At 46.0% G+C, this 21893-nt stretch overlaps 1 protein-coding gene across 1 annotated transcript in view; it reads right to left on the reverse strand.

Annotated features, from left to right (window-relative positions):
* Positions 1–16008, reverse strand: part of vapb (VAMP (vesicle-associated membrane protein)-associated protein B and C) — a 117955-nt gene extending 101947 nt beyond the window's left edge. The window contains exon 1 of the mRNA XM_072556846.1: positions 15910–16008. Within this exon, the coding sequence (XP_072412947.1) occupies positions 15910–15967 (58 nt within the window). The 5' untranslated portion in view covers positions 15968–16008. The remainder of the gene's footprint in view (positions 1–15909) is intronic.
* Between the last annotated feature and the right edge of the window lie 5885 nt (positions 16009–21893).

Consider the following 21893-nt stretch of genomic DNA (forward strand, 5'->3'; position numbering starts at 1 on the left):
ATTCAAAGAATATTAAAATAAGCAGACACAACTTAGTGTCTTTGAATGTGTGACTGTCTTCATACTGATAATACCTTGACAAGGAAGGAATGAGACAGGAAATGCAAAGATACTTTCAGCAGCTAACATTGTCTTTAGAGTTTCTCCATTCACAGGTAAAGCACACCATGGGACCACCGCCCACCCCTCCACAACCTGATCCAATGAATTTAATCAGCTCCCCAGTCATGAGCATGAAAAGTGAAGAAGTTAACAATATTGAAGAGGAGGTCGGTACGTCTTTTGTCAGTGGCCTTCCTATGGACATTAAACCATGTGAGCATTACCTTGTCTTTCGAACATTTAACGGATATGAAGGTGCACTGAAGGTGCTTTCTTACATTTAACAGCAGAGCAGGAGCAGAAGCAACAAAGAATGCTGTATTCACCTGGCCTGCTGCCGCAGCACTGCACACTCAGATGCACTGGTATCCTCTATCTGAAGCATCTCCGCAAGGATGGCAGTCTCTTCAGCTTTGTTAAGTATTTAATTGCCCTTATCCAAAATTCAGATTTCTCTGAGGAGTGATGCAAGAACAGACTGAATTTTGTTTTCAGGATGGACTTTACTGAAGGAGACTTTGGAGAACTGATTCGTTTCCACTCAGCTTGGACAGGATGGAGTGGTCACTAAGGATTGTGGATTTAAGAACTTTTACTAGTGAATCTTTTTTTCCACATGGGAAGATTGTTCAAACTCTAATTACTGTAACCGAGTAGTAATTTTGTTGTTATAATCATTGTATGTTGTGTGTCAACAGTTTGTTTAAATACTGGCTGTCAGTCTTATGAAAGCTAGTACTGCCATCTTGGTGGTGATCATGAAATAATAAAAGGAGGAAATGAAACTGTATATAGGATATAAACAGGCAGGGAAAGAGTTAAGTTGAGTTTTGTGAAACAGGTTCAGCTGAGCATGACTCAGATCAGATAAGAACTTACAGTTAACAATGGGGTGCTCGAGGCAAGGGTGATGAGTTAGTAACGTAGAAAAGCGATCATTATGTAGCACCATTTAACAATATTGGAAGCATTCAGTTTGCAAAGTCAGCTAACAAGGGGAATAGTATCCATGGTATGAACCCAGTTAACAAGGTTAAGAACATTCACTGCGTAACAGTAAAGGGTTTGGTCTCTGCTACTGATATGTATGTTGCCTTCTCTTATACTCCTCCCAGTAAGATGACTATATAGTTCCAGAGAAGACTGTGAACGCATGTCTCTGTACACATGGAGATCATTTTTTCTCTCTCTCTAGGGCCCAGAATAAAAGATGAAGGAGGTAAAACTATAATGTGCCTCTGAACATTTTGCTTCGATGGGGTTGGGGACTGCGAAGGGTGGGGTGGGGGGGGGGGGGTGAACAGAACAACAAGTCCTACAAGCTGAATTTGGAAAGTTAGGAGTTAAACAAAAAAGTTGGACCTCAAAGGTAGTAATTTCAGGAATGCTACCAGTGCCATGTATTAGTCAGAGTAGGAATGGTAAGAGAGCTAAGATGAATATGTGAGTTGAGGGATGGTGCAAGTGGATGAGATTCAAATTCCTGGGACACTGAACCTGGTTCTGGGGGAGGTGGGACCAGTACAAACCAGACAATATGCACCTCGGTAAGACCAGAATCAATGTCCTGGGGGGGAGTGTTTACTAGTACTGTTGGGGAGAGTTTATACTAATATAACAGGGTGATTGGAACCAATGCAGGACGTTATGGAAAGTAAAGTGGGGACAGAAATAAAAGGCAAAAAGGGGAAGCGGAAGGAAGAGAAACTAAAGACAAAAGTCATTATTCATAAAGAACAATAAATGTCAAAAAAGAGCCTGAAGGCCGTATATCAATGCGAGGAGCATTTGTAATAATGTGGATGAATTAATTATGCAGATAGTTATTAATGAATTGTGTTCACGGAGACCTAGCTCTTGGGTAGCCAAGAATGGGAACGCAACATCCAGGGGTATTCAATCTTCAGGAAATAGATCGAAAGGGAAGGGAGGTGCTGTAGTATTACTGGTTAAGGAAGAGATTAACACAATAGTAAGAAAGGATGCCTAAATGATGTTTGGAGCTGCAGAACATCAAAGGGAAAAATAGTTAGTAGGTGATGTGTATAGACACCAAACTGTATATGTAAGGTTAGGGATGACATCAAACAGGAAATTAGAGATACGTGCAGAATGGGTACAGCGGCTATTATGGGTGACTTCAATCTGCATATTGATTGTACTAACCAAACTGGTGGCAATGTGATGGGGAAGGATTGCCTGGAATATATGAGGGATGGTTTCCTCAACCAATATGTCGAGGAACCAACAAGAGAGCTGATCATCCTGGACTGTATATTGTGTAGCAGAAACATAGAAAATAGGTACAGGAGTAGGCATTTGGCTCTTCGTGCTTACATCACCATTCATGATGATCATGGTTTATCATGCAATTTCAGTATCCATTCCTGCTTTCTCTCCATATCCTTTGATCACTTTAGCCGCAAGGGCCATGTCCATCTCCCTCTTGAATATATCAAAAGGACTAGGCCCCAACAATTTTCTGTGGGAGAGAATTCCACAAGTTCACAACTGTGAATATAGAACTTCCTCCTCATCTCAGTCCTGAATGCCTTATCCATTATTCTTAGACTGCAAAACCTGGTTCTGGACTTTCCTTACATTAAGGACATTCTTCCTGCATCTAGTCTGTCCAGTCCCATCAGGATTTTATATGTTTCTATCCCCTCGTTCTTCTAAATTCCAGCAAGTACAAGTCCAGACATTCCGCTTCTGCCATCCTGGTAATCAGTCCGGTAAACCTTCACTGTACTCCCTCAATGGCAGTACTTCAGACTAGGAGACCAAACTGCACACAATACTCAAACATGCAGGCTGAATGACCTACTCCTGCATCAATTTTCTATCTTTCTATCAGTTTCATCATACCATACTTTAACTGTAGCTCCTTAACTCAAGTTTCTAGATTCCTAAGTTTATAACTAAACATTAAATTGAGATTTACACCATTTACCAAGCCATTTCATGTTATTTCAGTTTAATGTTGGTAAGTTAATGGGGCCTATATTCTCTTTAAGAATTATAAGATTCATTTTAATACTGTATCCCATGTAACTTATGACTAGCATTCCCTCTAATTTTCATCTTGGATGCTCAGGCCTCTAAGGTCCATGTATGCCATCAACTTCTGTAACTGACACCAACTCTCATGAACATAACCTTGGAACAGCTGTTCACACACTGCCTTGTGGCTTAGAGGGAATGTTGTTTAAGACTCCCCCTCATGCCCAACTCTCCAACGTGTAGCTCTGCATAGCTTGCTTCAAAATGGCCCTCATGCTTGGTTACTTTGTTCAATCTCTGAGGTTTTGGAATTAGATGAGCAAATTCTTTACTACCAATGGATTTTTCTGAGTAGTGAAATATTTCACAACAGTACCAAGGGAATGTAGCTTCCACCCTGTACCGAGTATGGACAGCCACTTTTATTCCAATGCCAATTGAGTAGGACTTTAGGGGAAGATGCCATACCACCTGTAGCATAGAATTTGAGATAAAGACAGCTGCTGCTATTGCTATATAACAAAACAGGGGTATTTTCTGCAAGTACCTTCATGCTAGTGAGAATAAATTACTTTAAAATCAAACATTTACTGGGAGCAACCAGAGTCTAAAAACAAATAGAGAACAGCACCAATACTCCTGCAGCACCAGGATACTCACCTTCATGACCCTGGAGTTTATTAAAGGAACATAGGTGCTGAGGTTTGAAAAACATTGAAATTTGCATCAGTTAAATTTGCCTGCACCTTTGAGTTATGATTATCTTTGTATAAAACACTTTATTCCCAAGTTTCTCCATTCAACAACGGAGAAATTTAACAATGTAAAACATTCTTCCTGAGATTATGTTGGAAAGTGAATAGTACTCCATCTCAAATCTGACATTTGACAGAGTTAGGAATAAAACCTCAATGCACACCAAAAAATGTAAACATACAGTTCAATAAAGCAATTATCCAACTGAATGAATTCCACGTGAGTTTAGCAGTTTTTTTTTAACTAGGGGATAATGATAACTGCAGATGTTGGAGAGTCAGAACAGTTAGAGTTGAGCTGGGAAAAGCACAGCAGGTCAAGCAGCATCAGTGGAGAAGGGGACTCGACCTTTCAGGTCCTGAAACACTGACTCCCTTTTCCCTCTGATGCTGCTTGACCTGCTGTGCTTTCTCCAGTTACTTATCAGTACCTCAGCTGTCAGCACGTGTGGAACCCCACCTTTGAGAAACATGAAATTGGGAGATGCAAGTTACAGCTAATTAAAACCACTACTAAGACAAATCAAACAGCTTCGTTGACAACAGCTTTTGGTGTTAACAATATTTACCATGAATGAGTGAGATGTTTTCCCATAAGAACCTCTTTTCCACAGACACGTGCCAAAGAAGCTTTCCCATTCATCTGAACAGAAAAATGAACCAAGTCTAAATACAGCACCCTCAACAATGCTCCAACACTGGAATGGCAAACTAAATCAGGTGTTTAAACATTTTGGAGTGTATTTTCAACACACAATGTCCTGATACTGCAGATACAAGTGAGCCACCAAGTCAAGCTAGCATTTACCACTATCATGTCTCAGGCCTCTGTTATTTGAACTGTATCACAGCTGTCACTGAAACTAGAAACTAAATATGTTAATGGTATTGGGAATTAGGTGAACCAGTCCTTTCAACTGTAGGACCCAGTACAGAACTAAACCAGCTAGGTGATTTTTACTGACTGAGTCTACATGAAAGAAACTTGGTAGTTACAAACCAATGCTGAGTGAGTATGGGCCAATAGAATGACGTTGCAATAAATTTAGTCATAGAATTGTTGGTACAAACAAAAATGCGCTATAATGATAGGTCTGAGGCTAAAAGCCTTGCCAACTATAGCAGCCGGGAATCCTCAGTTGAGGGAAAAGGTGGATGTTTCTGAGGTTCCCTTTCAGAAGGACATCATCATCAGAACAGACGTGACTATGGTGGTGGCTGGTGCCCATAAAGTGGAAAATTCTGAAACTGACATAAAGAGCCAAAAGAATTGTCAATGGAAGTGGGAAGGGATTGGACAAAGGAAGAAATCAAGTCAAGGTAGGAAGAGATGAGTTCCTGGGGTAGGTACAGGCAGGATCAATGGGTCTGATTGGGTAGTCCTAAGAGTCTGTATAGCTAAGGTGCCCCTATCTTGAAGCCCTGTTCTTCCATTTGGAGCAAGATGCACTTTGAGGAATTGGGAAAATAGGAAGTAGTATGAACCCTAGGGGCAGTACAATAACAAGCATATATAAGAGAAAAACAAAAATGCTTTAAAAATAGTCTTCAGGGACTTCCTGAAGCCAAGCCCTCGTTATTCAATATCACCACATATGCAATTAGTAACAGCAGTGACTGCAATATATATTTTTTAAATTATTGTTTAGATAAAAGGTTTCAATAAAAACTAGGAAAACTCAAATTAAACAATTCCCCTGACAAATTAAAAAAGCTACTGAAATTTGAATAACCCCCATTAAAATTTAAATGTAGATCTACTGAAGTCAATATGCTCAGAACATACACAATGCCTTACAGAACATCTTCAACACAATAAACTCCGTCACATGATATAAATCTTTGACATGCTCAGCTGGAAGCAGTCTCTTTGCAGTGAATTGGAATTGTATTTCAACACCTATAATCCTTTCAGGAACCACTTGAAAAAATTATAAACATTCTCTTCCAAAGCTATTGTGTTTGTAGACCTTCAGCATGACACATTGTGCGTTTGTAACTTTCTCCTTTACCATTTGAATTGAAAACCCAAGATAAGCTGAGTACAATACTGACAGTGAGCTCATTGTTATACTCAAGATGTTCACTGGCATAGTGCCATAGTGATGGTGATGCTCCACTGTGGTAGGAAATGCAAGGGCCACACACACCTACATCCAGGTCAGGAAAGATATGCAGCAATCAACAGCACAAGCTGCCAACCTAATACCAACTACAATCAACAAAGGAGGGTCAGCGAAAGCTTGCAACAGGACTTGCTGCGGAAGGGGAGAGGAAAAACCCAAAATGAAACATCTGCGGACAAAAGCAACAAAGATTAAATACAATCAAATGGACTACAAATTCAAGCCCCCCGAGTGGAATATATGGTTCTATTAGGGTAGCCTTGATGCTGCTGAAATCCAATAGGAGATCCTGGTCCCCAAAGTAGAATGAAACTACTGCATTACTCCAAGCACTTAGAAGAGCCCAGTGAAGACTATGGCTCATCCTCTAAAATAATACCAATTCTAGAAGGCCCCAACACCACGAGGTACTTTTGTATCAAAGAAGTGACAGATGAACTCCCAGCCAAACTTCTGGTATGAGTTCAGAAGAGTATTCTTTGTTCTCAAAACTTTAAACTCTTTGTCTCTCCACAGGTGCTGCCAGACTTGCTGAGCTTCTCCAGTACTCTCATTTTATCAACTGCTTAGACACTATTCAGTGGATGAGCACATTTAGACACAAGGGTGACAGTTGGATGCTGCCTGAACTGCTGTGCTCTTCCAGCACCACTAATCCAGTATTTGGTTTCCAGCACCTGCAGTTATTGTTTTTACCAGGGTGACAGTTTCAGCCAATAGGGTTGAGATGTGGTTTCAGGACATCAAGTGTAACTTCAAGTTTGGGAAAAAACTTGATTTGGATGAGTACTTTCAATAAAGCCGCTATTGAGTGGAATCAGCTTCTCTCTCTCTCTGTACCACAGATTTTAACCCATGTCATGTGTTACTGAATGTAATTAGGAACGGGTGAATAACAAGGAGTCACATCAAGCCCAAAATAGCAATAGACCTTGGCCTTTTCTGAGTGAGTTGTTCTCAGCTAGAAGTAGTGAACAGACGATACAACTGGTTTCAGCCCACTTTGGGTATGGGACACATGAATCATTTATCTTGCCACTTGCTACACCATAGAAAGGCCAGGCTGGGGGAAGAGGGCAGCAAACGAATAATTTATGACTTGCTCAACACAACAATTATATAAAAATATACTTCTGAGTCTTTATCATTGACCAGAAATGTAAGTGCTCTGAAGCTATAATTCAGCACTAGCCCAAATATTGCCACTATTGACTGACTCGCACAATCATCCACTTGACCCGAACTTAGTTTGCAGATTGGCACCTATAGGGAAAACATTTACACCAGATCACAAATGGCAAATGTTCTGGGGGAAAGAATTCAAATCTCACCAACTCCAATTGAAAAAATTTATATTTCAATGTTATGAAATCGAGAATTCAAAGCTGGTTTGCGTAATGGCAATATTTAAACTTCACAGATTATCATAAAATCCAATCAAGTTCACTAATGTCCTTTAGGGAAGGAAATCTACTTTCCTTACCTGGCCTGCCTTACATGCGAATCCACATCTACTGTAATATAGCTGACTCTTAACTGCTGTCTGAAATGGTCCAGCAAGCTACTCAGATCATTGTCATTAGGGATGGGCAATAACTCCCAGTATTGCCAGCATTTCCCTGCACTCCAATAAAGTTTTGACTTTACAAATACTTTCAGCACCTCCACAAAGGCATCAGCATCTGTTACAAGCACTGTTGTACTTAGAATGCTTTCTTCAGACACAACGCAACTTTGACATGAAAGGCCTCTGAAAGGTTCCAGAGATGTAGAGGAAAAGATTGCAAATAGCATTCTGGATAGGAGTGAAAGCAAAAGGGTAGTTATTATGGAGGACTTTAGCTTTTCAAATATTAACTGGAAACGCTACAGTTCAAGTACTTTAGATGGGTTGGGTTTTGGTCCAATGTGTGCAGGAGGGTTTCTTGACACAGTATGTAGACAGGCCAACAAGAGGTGAGGCCACATTGGATTTGGTACTGGGTAATGAACCAGGCCAGGTGTTAGATTTGGAGGTAGGTGAGCACTTTGGCGACAGTGACCACAATTTGATTACCTTTGCTTTCGCGACAGAAAGGAATAGGTATATACTGCAGGGCAAGAGTTATATCTGAGGGAAAGGCAATTATGATGCAATTAGGCAAGATTTATGATGCATTGGATGGGGAAGGAAATTGCAGGGGATGGGGATAATTGAAATGTGGAGCTTATTCAAGGAACAGTTACTGTGTGTCCTTGATAAGTATGTACCTGTCAGGCAGGGAGGAAGTGGTTGAGCAAGGGAACCATGGGTTTACTAAAGAAGTTGAACCTCTTGTCAAGAGGAAGGCTTATGAAAGATGAGACATGAAGGCTCAGTAAGGGCACTTGACAGTTACATGTTAACCAGGAAGGACCTAAAGAGAGAACTAAGAGGAGCCAGGAGGGGACATGAGAAGTCGTTGGCAGACAGGATCAAGGAAAACCCTAAAACCTTTCACAGGTATATTAGGAAAAACAGAGTGACAACAGTAAGATTAGGTAAAAACAATGACTGCAGATGCTGGAAACCAGATTCTGGATTAGTGGTGCTGGAAGAGCACAGCAGTTCAGGCAGCATTCGAGGAGCTCTTCGGATACAGTAAGATTAGAGCCAATCAAAGGTAGTAGTGGCAAGTTGTGCGTAGATTCCGAAAAGATAGGAGAGGCACTAAATGAATATTTTTCATCGGCATTCACACAGGAAAAAGACAATGTTGTCAAGGAGAATACTGATACAGACTAGATGGGATTGAGGTTGATAAGGAGGAGCTGTAAGCATTTCTGGAAAGTGTGAAAATAGATAAATCCTCTGGGCCAGATGCAATTTATCCAAGGATTCTCTGAGAAGCTAGAAAGGAGATTGCAGAGCCTTTGGCTTTGATTTTTATGTTGTCAATGTCTACAGGAATAGTGCCGGAAGACTGGATGATAGCAAATGTTTACCCCTTCTTCAAGAAGGGGAGTAGAGAAACAACTCTGGTAATTATAGATCAGTGAGCCTTACTTCTGTTATGGGCAAAGTTTTGGAAAGGATTGTAAGTGATAGGATTTATAATCATCTAGAAAGGAATAATTTGATTAGGGATAGTCAACACAGTTTTGTGAAAGGTAGGTCGTGCCTCACAAACCTTACTGAGTTATTTGAGAGGGTGACAAAACAGGTAATTGAGGGTAAAGCAGTTGATGTGATGAATATGAATTTCAGTAAAGCGTTTGATAAGATTCCCCACGGTAGGCTACTGCACAAATTACAGAGGCATGGGATTGAGGGTGATTTCGCAGTTTGGATCAGAATTTGGCTAGCTGAAAGACAGAGAGTGATGGTTGATGGGAAATGTTCATCCTGGAGTTCAGTTACTAGTGTGTACCGCAAGGAACTATTTTTAGGGACACTGCCTTTTGTCATTTTTAAAAATTACCTGGATGAGGGCATAGAAGGATGGGTTCATAATTCTGCAGATGACACTAAAGTCGGTGGAGTCCTGGGCAGTGCAGAAGGATGTTGAGTTTACAAATGGACATCGATAAACTGCAGTACTGACAGATGGCAAATGGAGTTTAATACAGAAACGTGTGGTGATTCACATTGGAAGGAGTAACAGGAAAACAGAGTACTGGGCTAATGGCTAAATTCTTGGTAGTGTGGATGAACAGAGAGATCGCAGTGTACATGTGCATAGATCCCTGAAAGTTGCCACCCAGGTTGATAAAGCTGTTAATAAGGCATACGGTGTGTTAGTTTTTATTGGTAGAGGGATTGAATTTCGGAGCCATGATGTCATGTTGCAGCTGTAACCATGCGGCCGCATTTGGAGTATTGCATACAGTTCTGGTCACCACATTATAGGCAGGATGTGGAAGCATTGGAAAGGGTTCAGGGGAGATTTACTAGGTGTTGCCTGGTATGAACGGAAGGTCTTATGAGCAAAGGCTGAGGGTCTTGAGGCTGTTTTTGTTAGAGAGATGATTGAGAGGCTGTTTTCATTAGAAAGAAGGTTAAAAGGTGACTTAATAGAGGCATACAAAATGATCAGAGGATTAGGAAGAGAACAGCCTTTTTCGTTAGTGATGCCTAGCATAAGGGGACATAGCTTTAAACTGAAGGGTGATAGATATAGGACAGATGTCAGAGACAGGTTCTTTAGTCAGAGGGTAGTAAGGGCGTGGAATGCGCTGCCTGCAACAATAGTGGACTCGCCAACATTAAGGACATTTAAATGGTCATTGGATAAACATATGGATGATAACGAAATAGTCTAAGTTAGATGGGCTTTAGATTGGTTTCACAGATTGACGCAACATCGAGGGCCAAGCTGCGGCATAATGTTCTAAGTTCTATGTCTCAACAGCCCTCTGCAGTCAAGAATCCCTCAGATTCACTATCCTCAGAATAAATTCCTCCTCATCCCTCCATTCAATGTCAATCATTATTCTGAGATTAAACTCTCTGATCTTAGATTCTCCCACGAGAAAAAACAAGCGTTCCACATGTAGCTTGTTAAGTTCCTGAAGAATCTTGTGGGTTTCAATAAGATCACCTCTTCTTCTAAGTCCCTGAGTATAGGCTGAAATCTATACTTTTCCATCTATTTTTGAGTTATCCACAAGCTTGGCTATAGTACTTTTCTGCAAGTCATTGTTATATATTGTAAATAATTGTGACCAAGCACTGATCCCCGTGGTATTTGACCAGTTACAGGTTGCCATCCTGAAAATGCCCTCCTTCCCCCTGTTCCTAATTGTCCCTTCTATTAGTTAACCAAACCTCAATTCATGCCAACATACTATGTCCAACAAAGTGGCCTCTTACCTTATTAAGCAGTGGCACCCTATCAAATGCCTTCTGAAAATCCAAACAGAAATCACAGCCACTACTTCTGCTTTATGTGACCTTGCTACCACCTCAAAATTAGAGTACACTGGGTGGCTTCACTTCCAATGAAAATTCAGTGACTGCCATGATCCTGCACTGAAATATCAGATTAAGGGCAGAGCAAGCAATTAAGGGAAAATTCCTCGAGTAAAATGAAGAAATGTCACCATGCATCCTTGGTCAAACCTGCACCTATAGCAAAGTAAAACTAGAATTGTGACTGTAAGAGAATTCTATTGCTGCTAATATTTTAAGTTGCGCCTTTTCACTCAGTTTCTTGAATGAACATACATTTAAAACAAATGTCCATTGGTGAGCAGATGCTCATGCCTCTCTTCAAGCCTTAATACACACACAATTGTGAAATCCTGTGATTGATACTGACTTCACAGATGGATATTTTCCTCACTAAATCTTGGATTAGAAAGGGTGCTTACATATTGATTGCAGGCATCTATGTTGCCGCATTATCACTGGTATGAAAACACTGATCACCCCATGGACAGTCGGGATTGCAATCCCTAGCAGTAGTTTCAAAACTCAGGCTACAGCGATGAGGGTGTAAACACAGGTCACTCCACATTCAAGAGCCAGATGTTTAGGCTGTGTTTTCTCAGGGATTCTCCTGTCTAACCACCACAAGTTTGGGAGAACAATAGGCTCAGTCCCCCAAACAGGGACACCATTAGTTATGGTATCTGATAAGGGATCACCTCCTAGGTCACTGTCTGGGTTACACTTCCTCTCCCTCCACATGAACAAGGTGACCTTTCTCATCTGTCACTTTCTTACAATTTGTTATGCAAATGAATTTTTGGAAAAGTTCCACCCCCACCGGCTGCCTTTCATTTAATGACAGAAGGCAAGTTCTCAGCCAATTACAGTTCTTGGAACGTTGGACTTCGCTGCAATATTTATCACAACGAGTAAATTACCGGCAATAAACAATCTTTCACAGCTCCTTACTGTATATGATGTGTTTGTAACACATTTATAAAGCATCAGTCAACATTTGGAAAGGGCACTTGGAATTGCTATGACAGACTGGGATCCAAGTTCAGAAACCAAGGCGAGGACCACAGGAAAGAAAAATTTCTTAAGATTCTTTTGCAAAGCCAAGAGGATTGTGGAAAATAGTTTTCAGTACAGAAACCTTGCATGGCTGCTTAAAAATTACAGCTATTAATAAATTCAAACAAAATGGAGATCAGTTAAACAATCAAATTTAACTGCGATCCAGAGAAACCAATCTGAACCCACTTTGACAAGATCCCCTGAGAGATCCTGTGCAAAGTGCAGGTCATCGCAATGAAGTGTCAAAAGGAAATTAAGTCCTTTTATAATACCCCTGACCTTATACATTTCCAAGAAGGCAAACAGATACTTTTCCAAGGGGAGTTAAAATGTGTAACTTTGGGATACCTTAATGTGATCACAAGTGATACTGCAGAATGGCTAAACATTCAGCCTTTGAGACATCTCACGTCAATCAGTTGCTAAGCTCAACCGATCAGGCATTTATTTCCTGCTCGGTACTGTACAGGGTTATCTGGTTATCTGCTTCAAGACAATAAAAATGCTGCACAACCCATTCCAACCCAGGATGTGTGGAAATAAGGCAAGGGAAGGGCCTAAAGCCTCCTGTCGTTGAACATCCTCTCTACACCAAATAACAAGACCAAAACTTGAACACAAATCATTTGGATGACTGAGGGGATGCAGTTGCAGAAGGACAGCACTGTTTACTGTGTCAAAGGCAAAAATGGGAATAAGGTGGAATGGTGAAATCCAGAAGGATGGGGGGAGAGAGAGAACACGTGCAACTGTCTGTGTATGTGGGGTGGCAAGCATGGACAACCGGTATGAGGAGTGATCGTGGGCAATTGGGGGGAAGGGGGGATCGAGGGCAACCAGGGGGAGAAGGCGGGCAGCCAGGGTGAAGGGGGGGGGGGTTGCAGACTTCGGGGGGGGGGGGGGGGAGAGAAGAGGGTGAAGACTGGCACCAGGTAGGGTCGGGAAATGCAGGAAGTTGGGGGGAGGCAGGAAACACAGGCAACAGGGAGGAGGGAAGAATTGCGGCAGTCAATGTGGGGTGTGTGGCAGGCAGTAGGGAATTGGGGAGGGAGGGGGCAATGCAGGAAGCAGGGGGAAAATAGGAGGGGGGGGCGGAGGATATGCAGGAGAAAGCGGGCAGACGGGAAAACACGGCAGGTGTTCAGGGGGAGGGGTGCAAAGTGAGCCATGGGGGAAGGGAACTGGGATATGGGGGTAGGGGATACGGGGGAAGGGGAGGGATACGGGGGAAGGGGAGGGATACGGGGGAGGGGGTGGGGAGGGGGAATACGGGGAGGGGGTGAGGAGGGGGAATACGGGGGGGTTGTGGAGGGGGAATACGGGGGTGGGGGGGGGGGGGGGAGGGGGAATACGGGGGGGGTGGGGAGGGGGAATACGGGGGGGGTGGGGAGGGGGAATACGGGGGTGGGTGGGGAGGGGAATACGGGGGGGGGTGGGGAGGGGGAATACGGGGGGGGGTGGGGAGGGGGAATACGGGGGGGGGTGGGGAGGGGGAATACGGGGGGGGGTGGGGAGGGGGAATACGGGGGGGGGGTGGGGAGGGGGAATACGGGGGGGGGGTGGGGAGGGGGAATACGGGGGGGGGGGGGAGGGGGAATACGGGGGGTGGGTGGGGAGGGGGAATATGGGGGGGTGGGGAGGGGGAATACGGGGGGGTGGGGAGGGGGAATACGGGGGGGGTGGGGAGGGGGAATACAGGGGGTGGGGAAGGGGAATACGGGAGGGGGAATACGGGGGGGAGGGGGAATACGGGGGAGAGGGAATACGGGGAGGGGCGAACGGGGGAGAATATGAGGGAATACGGGGGGGGAAGGGGGGAGAAGGGAGATACGGAGGGGGGAGAAGGGGGATATGGTGGGGGGGGTGGGGAGAAGAGAGGGGGGATACGGGTGGGGAAGGGGGGATGGGGATACGGGGGGGTAAGGGGGAATGGGGATACGGGGGGGAAGGGAGAGGGGGGAAACAGGGGGAGGGGAGGGGGGAAACGGGGGGAGGGGGGAGAGGGGAGAGGGGATACGGGGGGGGAGAAAGAAGGGGGATACGGGGGGGGGGGGGAGAAAGAAGGGGGATACGGGGGGGAGAAAGAAGGGGGATACGGGGGGGAGAAAGAAGGGGGATACGGGGGGGGAGAAAGAAGGGGACACGGGGGGGAGAAAGAAGGGGGATACGGGGGGGAGAAAGAAGGGGGATACGGGGGGGAGAAAGAAGGGGGATACGGGGGGGGAGAAAGAAGGGGGATACGGGGGGGGAGAAAGAAGGGGGATACGGGGGGGGAGAAAGAAGGGGGATACGGGGGGGGAGAAAGAAGGGGGATACGGGGGGGGAGAAAGAAGGGGGATACGGGGGGGGAGAAAGAAGGGGGATACGGGGGGGGAGAAAGAAGGGGGATACGGGGGGGGAGAAAGAAGGGGGATACGGGGGGGGAGAAAGAAGGGGGATACGGGGGGGAGAAAGAAGGGGGATACGGGGGGGGGAGAAAGAAGGGGGATACGGGGGGGGGAGAAAGAAGGGGGATACGGGGGGGGAGAAAGAAGGGGGATACGGGGGGGGGAGAAAGAAGGGGGATACGGGGGGGGAGAAAGAAGGGGGATACGGGGGGGGAGAAAGAAGGGGGATACGGGGGGGGAGAAAGAAGGGGGATACGGGGGGGGAGAAAGAAGGGGGATACGGGGGGGGAGAAAGAAGGGGGATACGGGGGGAGAAAGAAGGGGGATACGGAGGGGAGAAAGAAGGGGGATACGGGGGGGAGAAAGAAGGGGGATACGGGGGGGAGAAAGAAGGGGGATACGGGGGGGGAGAAAGAAGGGGGATACGGGGGGGGAGAAAGAAGGGGGATACGGGGGGGGAGAAAGAAGGGGGATACGGGGGGGAAGGGGGAGGGGGAGGGGGTGGGGGTGGGGGATACGGGGGGGAGGGGGTGGGGGAGGAGGAGGGGGTGGGGGAGGAGGAGGGGGTGGGGGAGGAGGAGGGGGTGGGGGAGGAGGAGGGGGTGGGGGAGGAGGAGGGGGTGGGGGAGGAGGAGGGGGTGGGGGAGGAGGAGGGGGTGGGGGAGGAGGAGGGCGATGGGGTGGGGGAGGGGGATGGGGATGGGGATGGGGGGAGGGGGGGATGGGGGGGAGGGGGGGATGGGGGGGAGGGGGGGATGGGGGGGAGGGGGAGATGGGGGGGAGGGGGAGATGGGGGGGAGGGGGATGGGGATGGGGGGGAGGGGGATGGGGGGGAGGGGGATGGGGGGAGGGTGAGGGGGATGGGGGGAGGGTGAGGGGGATGGGGGGAGGGGGAGGGGGATGGGGGGAGGGGGAGGGGGATGGGGGGGAGGGGGAGGGGGATGGGGGGGAGGGGGGGAGGGGGATGGGGGGGATGGGGGGGAGGGGGATGGGGGGGGGATGGGGGGGGGGGATGGGGGGGAGGGGGATGGGGGGGGGAGGGGGATGGGGGATGGGGGGGGTGGGGAGTGGGGGATGGGGGGGGTGGGGAGTGGGGGATGGGGGGGGTGGGGAGTGGGGGATGGGGGGGGTGGGGAGTGGGGGATGGGGGGGATGGGGGGGATGGGGGGGATGTGGGGGATGGGGGGGATGTGGGGGATGGGGGGGATGGGGGGGATGTGGGGGATACGGAGGGGGGAGAGGGGGGAGTGTCTGCAGTGCTCTGGCCCCGCCTCAGTCTCTCTGCCTCCCGCAGTTCGGTCCCCGCTCTCCCGGAGGCTGATGCCACATTGTCAGGAGCTGTGACCGCGGGGATTGTCTGCCTCTCCCGGTCTCCCTCCTGCCCGCGGTTCCCATTGAAGGGCCGGGGACAGGGAGCCAGCCTCTCCCTCCATCCCCGCCGCCGGCAACGGCGGTCTCAGCTGCTCCAATGCGGCCTACCCCCAGGCCGGCTCGATTTGGGAGGAGGCCCGCGCACGGGCGGCCTAGCCTTGAGAATGACAGTGAGCGAGCCCGGACCGGCCTCTTACCTCTAAATTTGAGCTCGTTGGGCGGCTCCAGGACGAGGAGCTGCTCCGGGCGCGCCATGGCCGACACAGAGAGGGAGAGAGGGAGGGCGGCTGACGTCAGCACCGGCACAGCACTGACCCCTGCGGCCGGAGGCTGAACTGCAGCAAACAGCACCCAGTGGATACTGAATACTCAACCCTCAATCTAACTGGGGTACCCTGAAAACCCCAAAAACCCAGGGGGACATCGCTCAATCAACCTGGGGTACCCTGAAAACCCCAAAACCCAGGGGAAATCCCTCAATCTACCTGGGGTCCCCTGAAAACCCCAAAACCCAGGGGTGATCCCCCAATCAACCTGGGGTACCCTGAAAACCCCAAAACCCAGGGGGAGATCCCTCAATCTACCTGGGGTCCCCTGAAAACCCCAAAACCCAGGGGTGATCCCCCAATCAACCTGGGGTACCCTGAAAACCCCAAAATCCAGGGGGAGATCCCTCAATCTACCTGGGGTACCCTGAAAACCCCAAAACCCAGGGGGAGATCCCTCAATCTACCTGGGGTACCCTGAAAACCCCAAAACCCAGGGGGTGATCCCTCAATCTACCTGGGGTACCCTGAAAACCCCAAAACCCAGGAGTGATCCCCCAATCAACCTGGGGTACCCTGAAAACCCCAAAACCCAGGGGGTGATCCCTCAATCAACCTGGGGTACCCTGAAAACCCCAAAACCCAGGGGGTAAACCCTCAATCAACCTGGGGTACCCTGAAAACTCCAAAACCCAGGGGGTTAACCCTCAATCAACCTGGGGTACTCTGAAAACCCCAAAACCCAGGGGATTAACCCTCAATCAACCTGGGGTACTCTGAAAACCCCAAAATCCAAGGGGTGGTCCCTCAATCAACCTGGGGTACCCTGAAAACCCCAAAACCCAGGGGGAGAACCCTCAATCTACATGGGATACCCTGAAAACCCCAAACCCAGAGGGTGAACCCTCAATCTACCCAGTGTACCCTAAAACCCGGTGGGGGGGGGGTGAATCCTCAATTTACGTGAAGCATCATAAAAACCCCAAAACCCTGGGTGGCGAACCCTCAATTGACCTGGGTTCTTTAAACCTCAAAATCCGGGGTTGAACCCTCAGACTATCTGGGGTGTCCTGAAAACCCTAAAACCCAGGGGATGAACCCTCAAACTACCTGGGGTATCCTAAAAAAAAACAAACTGCGAGGTGAATCCTTAAATCACCTGGAAAAGCCTAAAACATGGCAAACGCATGGGGTAAATCCTCAAACCACTCAGGTACCCTCAAATTCCAAAAACCTGTAGGTGAACTTTCAAACCCAAACATCAATAAATGGGCTGAATCCTAAAATCCTGTGGGGATCCCTAAACTACAAACACCCAAGGGGTAAATTCTCAAACCATCATAGGACCCTAAAACCTCCCAGGGACCTTAACCTTTTCCCAAATAAATTTAGGGTTGATCCCTCAAAACATATGGTGGTTCTTAAAGTCCCTTCACCATTCCTCCCCCACCCCCTGTTAAACCTGCCAAAATAGGAGGAAAACACTCAAATCCCATGAAGGAAAATTTGAATCCTCAAACTCCTTGGAGGGAGACCAAAAGGTGAACACTCATACCCCATGGGGACCGTAAATCTCCAAATCACCATTTTATGTTTTTTTGTTATTATCTCTCTGCCTGAATTAATTGGATTATAGGTCATCCTTTCTTTTGCTAATCAGCTGTTGACACTTTACTCATACCGTCTGACACTTTGATCATCTGCAAAGACTTGTTATTCAGCCTGTCAGCCTGTCGACTACACTGACACCACTTGCATGATCTTTTGATCTCTCTGCCTATAAATTCTGTGCCTGTGTACTTCACTTCACCTGAAGAAGGAGCAGCGTTCCGAAAGCTATGAATTCAAATAAACCTGTTGGACGATAACCTGGTGTCATGTGACTTCTGACCATCTCCAAAAGGGAACCCCAAAACCCAATGGGGACACTCAAATGCCGTATGCCTAGAACCCCAAAGCACCTTGTGTGTGGAGGGGAGAGGGGGAGAGGTGGTGAGCTTTAAAACACCATGGAGAAAACCTACAACCTCTGGGGAGTGTTCTGCAGGGAAACGCCAAAAAAATCCATAGTGGTAAATTCTACTGGAGGACATTTGGTTTTCATTGGTTTTAGGCTCCCATCATGGGGTTTGAGGATTCACTCTGTTTGGTGTGGTTTGGGTTTCAGAATACCCTAGAGGGTTTGAAGGTTCACCTACAGGAAATTCTAAAATTCCGTGGCAATCCATAAAGGGGAAAATCTTAAAACCCCTGCAGGGGAAAACCCTACAGCTCTTTGGGTGACACTAAACCCAATAAAGGAAAAGTACAAAAGCTGGTTTAAATACAACTCAAACCAGGGGAAAACACCAATGCTGGAGAGAAACTTGAAAAGCACTCTTCACCCTATAACATGAAAATTGTACCAAACCAAAAGTTGAATACTAATCTGGAGAGAACCCCAACTCAATGACAACTCTAAACCCAGAAAGAAAGCCCAAAACACAGAGGGAGACATCAAACATGAATCTGGGAGAAACGTAAACACAAAGCAGAAACCCAAACTACAGAACAACACAAATCTGGTTACATCTACTACCATTGCATTGAGATATGCAACATGATGTTTCGGGTGCAATCACAGGACTGGCATATTGCAGCAGCAGTGAGAGGCATAAGGGGGACCTCTGTTCAATAAGCTGGAGGACATTTGAAAGTTGTTGGGGGAAGATCTTGGGACAAGGTGGTGCATTTGATGAGCCCAGAGCACCACACTGTTCCCCACCTGCCCCTCCTACAAATATTGCCCAGTCCTGCAGCTGAAGCTCCTGGGGTTTCCGCCAACATGGAGTCAGATGAAGTCCTTAAGTGGTTAATGGTCACTAAGGGTTTCAATAAACCAAGGGCAGGCCAATCCCCAATGCTTGATGTTGCCCTCTGTGACATGTTTGAAGGGGTAAGTGGATAGGCAGCAAGAAGGCCACCAGCTGGATTTTGTGTACTCCCCCTTCCCGTAGATCTTATAGTGTAAACTCCAGCTCATAGGAACCTGCAAAGCCCAAATAACCAGCTTCACCACTCAATGGGATCATGACTGATATGTGTCTCAACTCCCTATCCCCACCCTTGTCCCATATTCCCCAATACTTTTGGTACAAAAAATCAATCAATCTCAAAATTTACAACTCATTCAGTAAGAATTATCATTTGTGAATAAGAATTCCTAAATTCTACCATCTATAGAGTGTGGAAGTGTTCCCAAACTGAAGTCCTGAATGGTCGGGCTTTAATGTAAAGATGATGTCCACTAGTCCCAGAGTCTAAAACCAGTGGAGATAATTTCTCCCTGTCTACTTTACAAGTTCTCTTTTATACCTTGAAACATTACGTTAAATAACCTCGTAGCCTTTTAACTTGCACAGAATAATTATTTTCCCCAAAATATACTGTGTTAATGAAATGTGTAAGGGTACATTATGTAACTGTTCCAATTCTACATTACACTAAATGCAACATGATCAGTACAGCATGTGACATTCTGAAGTGTCTCACTATACTTACAGTTACAGATCATACAGTAAAACCTTTGTTATCTGGCATGCAGCGGGATGTCACCGGTTTGTGCCTCACTACTCAGCATCCCTTGAACTGTCAAGCTTTCTAGGCCATGTCAGAGGGGTGGTTAAAGGTCAAGAACATAGCTGTGGGTCTGGATTTACATGTAGGCCAGGTCTGGTAATGAAGGACATTAGTGAAGAAAGGTCGCTGGACCCAAAACGTTAACTCTGCTTTCTCTCCACAGATGCTGCCCACCTGCTGAGTTTTTCAAGCAATTTATGATTTTATTTACATTAATGGTTACTTTACATTAGTTGCCATTAGGATGGCTTTTAGTTCCAGGTTTTAGCTGAATTCAATTTTTTACCATCTAAGGGATTTGAATGCATGTTTCCAGAACATTATCCTGGGCTCTGGACTGCTGATGCAGTCAGTCACAATGCTGCCACTTCTCACATATTTTATACAGTAACTTTAACAACTGGTATATTAATTTTAAAAACTAGTAATATTCAAAATGCAATTGTGATCCTATGGCTGTAAATATTCCAGGTAAACACTTTGAAACTCACCAATATCACAACAATAATGTAGACTTCCACTAAGAACAGCATTTTGCTTCAACGCAGTCTTTGACTTTCGGTGTTAAGGTCCTTGTGAGGGCATGAAAATGCTGTGGTTGCAATTTCTTATGCTGAAACGGATGTGGATATGTATGGATTGTGCATGGGTTTACATCCAATACACTTTGTAACCTGGAAACACCTCAGAAATCATTTCTTACAAGTACTTGGACTTGGTGGAACATTCCAGATTATGAGGAGCCAAATTTTACTGCACTTATTGTACTTATAGAGTTGTAGAGTCATAGAGATGTACAGCATGGAAACAGACTCTTCAGTCCAACATGACCATGCCCAGCAGACATCTGAAATTATTCTAGTCCCATTTACCAGCATTTGGCCCATATCCCTCTAAACCCTTCCATTAATCCCTTCCAGATGCCTTTTAAATGTTGTAATTGTACCAGTCTCCACCACTTACTCTGGTAGCTCATTCCTCACACTCTCCATCCTCTGTGTGAAAAGTTTGCCCCTGAGGTCTCTTTTAAATCTTTCCCCTCTCACCTTAAAACTATGTCCTCTGGTTTTGGACTCCCCTACCCTGGTGCAAAGACTTGACTATTCATGCAATCCATGCCCTTCATGATTTTGTAAACTTCTATAAACTCACCTCTCAGCCTCTGATGCTGCAGGGAAAATGGCCTCAGCATATTCACATTCTCCCTTTGGCTTAAACTCTCCAATCCTGGTAACATTCTTGTGAATCTTTTCTGAACTCTTTCAAGTTTAACAACATCTTTCCTACAACAGGGAGACCAGAATTGCATGCATTATTCCAAAAGTGGCCTAATCAATGTCCTGCAAAACTGCAACATGATCTCCAAACTCCCATATACTCAATGCACTAACCAATAAAGGCAAACGTACCAAACACCTTCTTCACTCCCCAGTTTATCTCGACTCCTCTTTCAAGGAACTATGAACCTGCACTCTTTGTTTGACAATACTCCCCAGGACTTATCATTAAGTGTAGAAGTCCTGCATTGATTTGCCTCTCCAAAATGCAGCACCTCACATTTATCTGGATTAAACTCCACCTGCCATTCCTCGGCCCATCAGCCCATCTGATCACATCCAAATTATATACATAAATAACAAAAAGCAGTGGACCCAGCACTGATTCATGCGTCATATTGCTGGTCACAGGATTCTCGCCCAAAATCAACTCTCCACGACCACCTTCTGTCTCCTACTTTACAACATTCATTTACATTTCATGTGAAACATTATCTGGGGTGCATAAAGTGCAAGGGGTTTTACATGGTTTCCAGATCCTTAGTGTCCTCTGATAGGAGGACAGGAGACTGCGTGCTTTCCCTAGTGCACTGCAGCAGCAGCTACCCTGAGCTCCAGTACATCCCTCAGCACATAGTCCTGATGTTATCACCTAATATTATCTGAAGGAATGCTTGAGTCTCAATGAAGTGAGAGAAAAAGTAGTAGATATATTGCTTAAGAGTAATTTGCTTGAATTGATTATATAAATATGGGGAGCCACTAATCAGTCAGGTGTCTGTTTTATGGATGTCGTTAACTGAAATAAAGCGCTCACTAAAAGTGTTGACTTGAATTCTGAATAAATACAATTATCATTTGGAGTATAACATTGGTAGCAGAGGATGGTTGAGCCAAAATGAAAAAGTCCGGGGCCTTAAGAGCAGTGGATGAATGAAATTACAATGTGGACCTGGCTTACTTCTTTACCAAAAAGGGAACAAGGCCTTCCCCTAGCATTTTAATTATCATATCATGGCA

This window comes from Chiloscyllium punctatum, chromosome 37 (assembly GCF_047496795.1).
Source record: "Chiloscyllium punctatum isolate Juve2018m chromosome 37, sChiPun1.3, whole genome shotgun sequence".
NCBI classification, from domain to species: domain Eukaryota; kingdom Metazoa; phylum Chordata; class Chondrichthyes; order Orectolobiformes; family Hemiscylliidae; genus Chiloscyllium; species Chiloscyllium punctatum.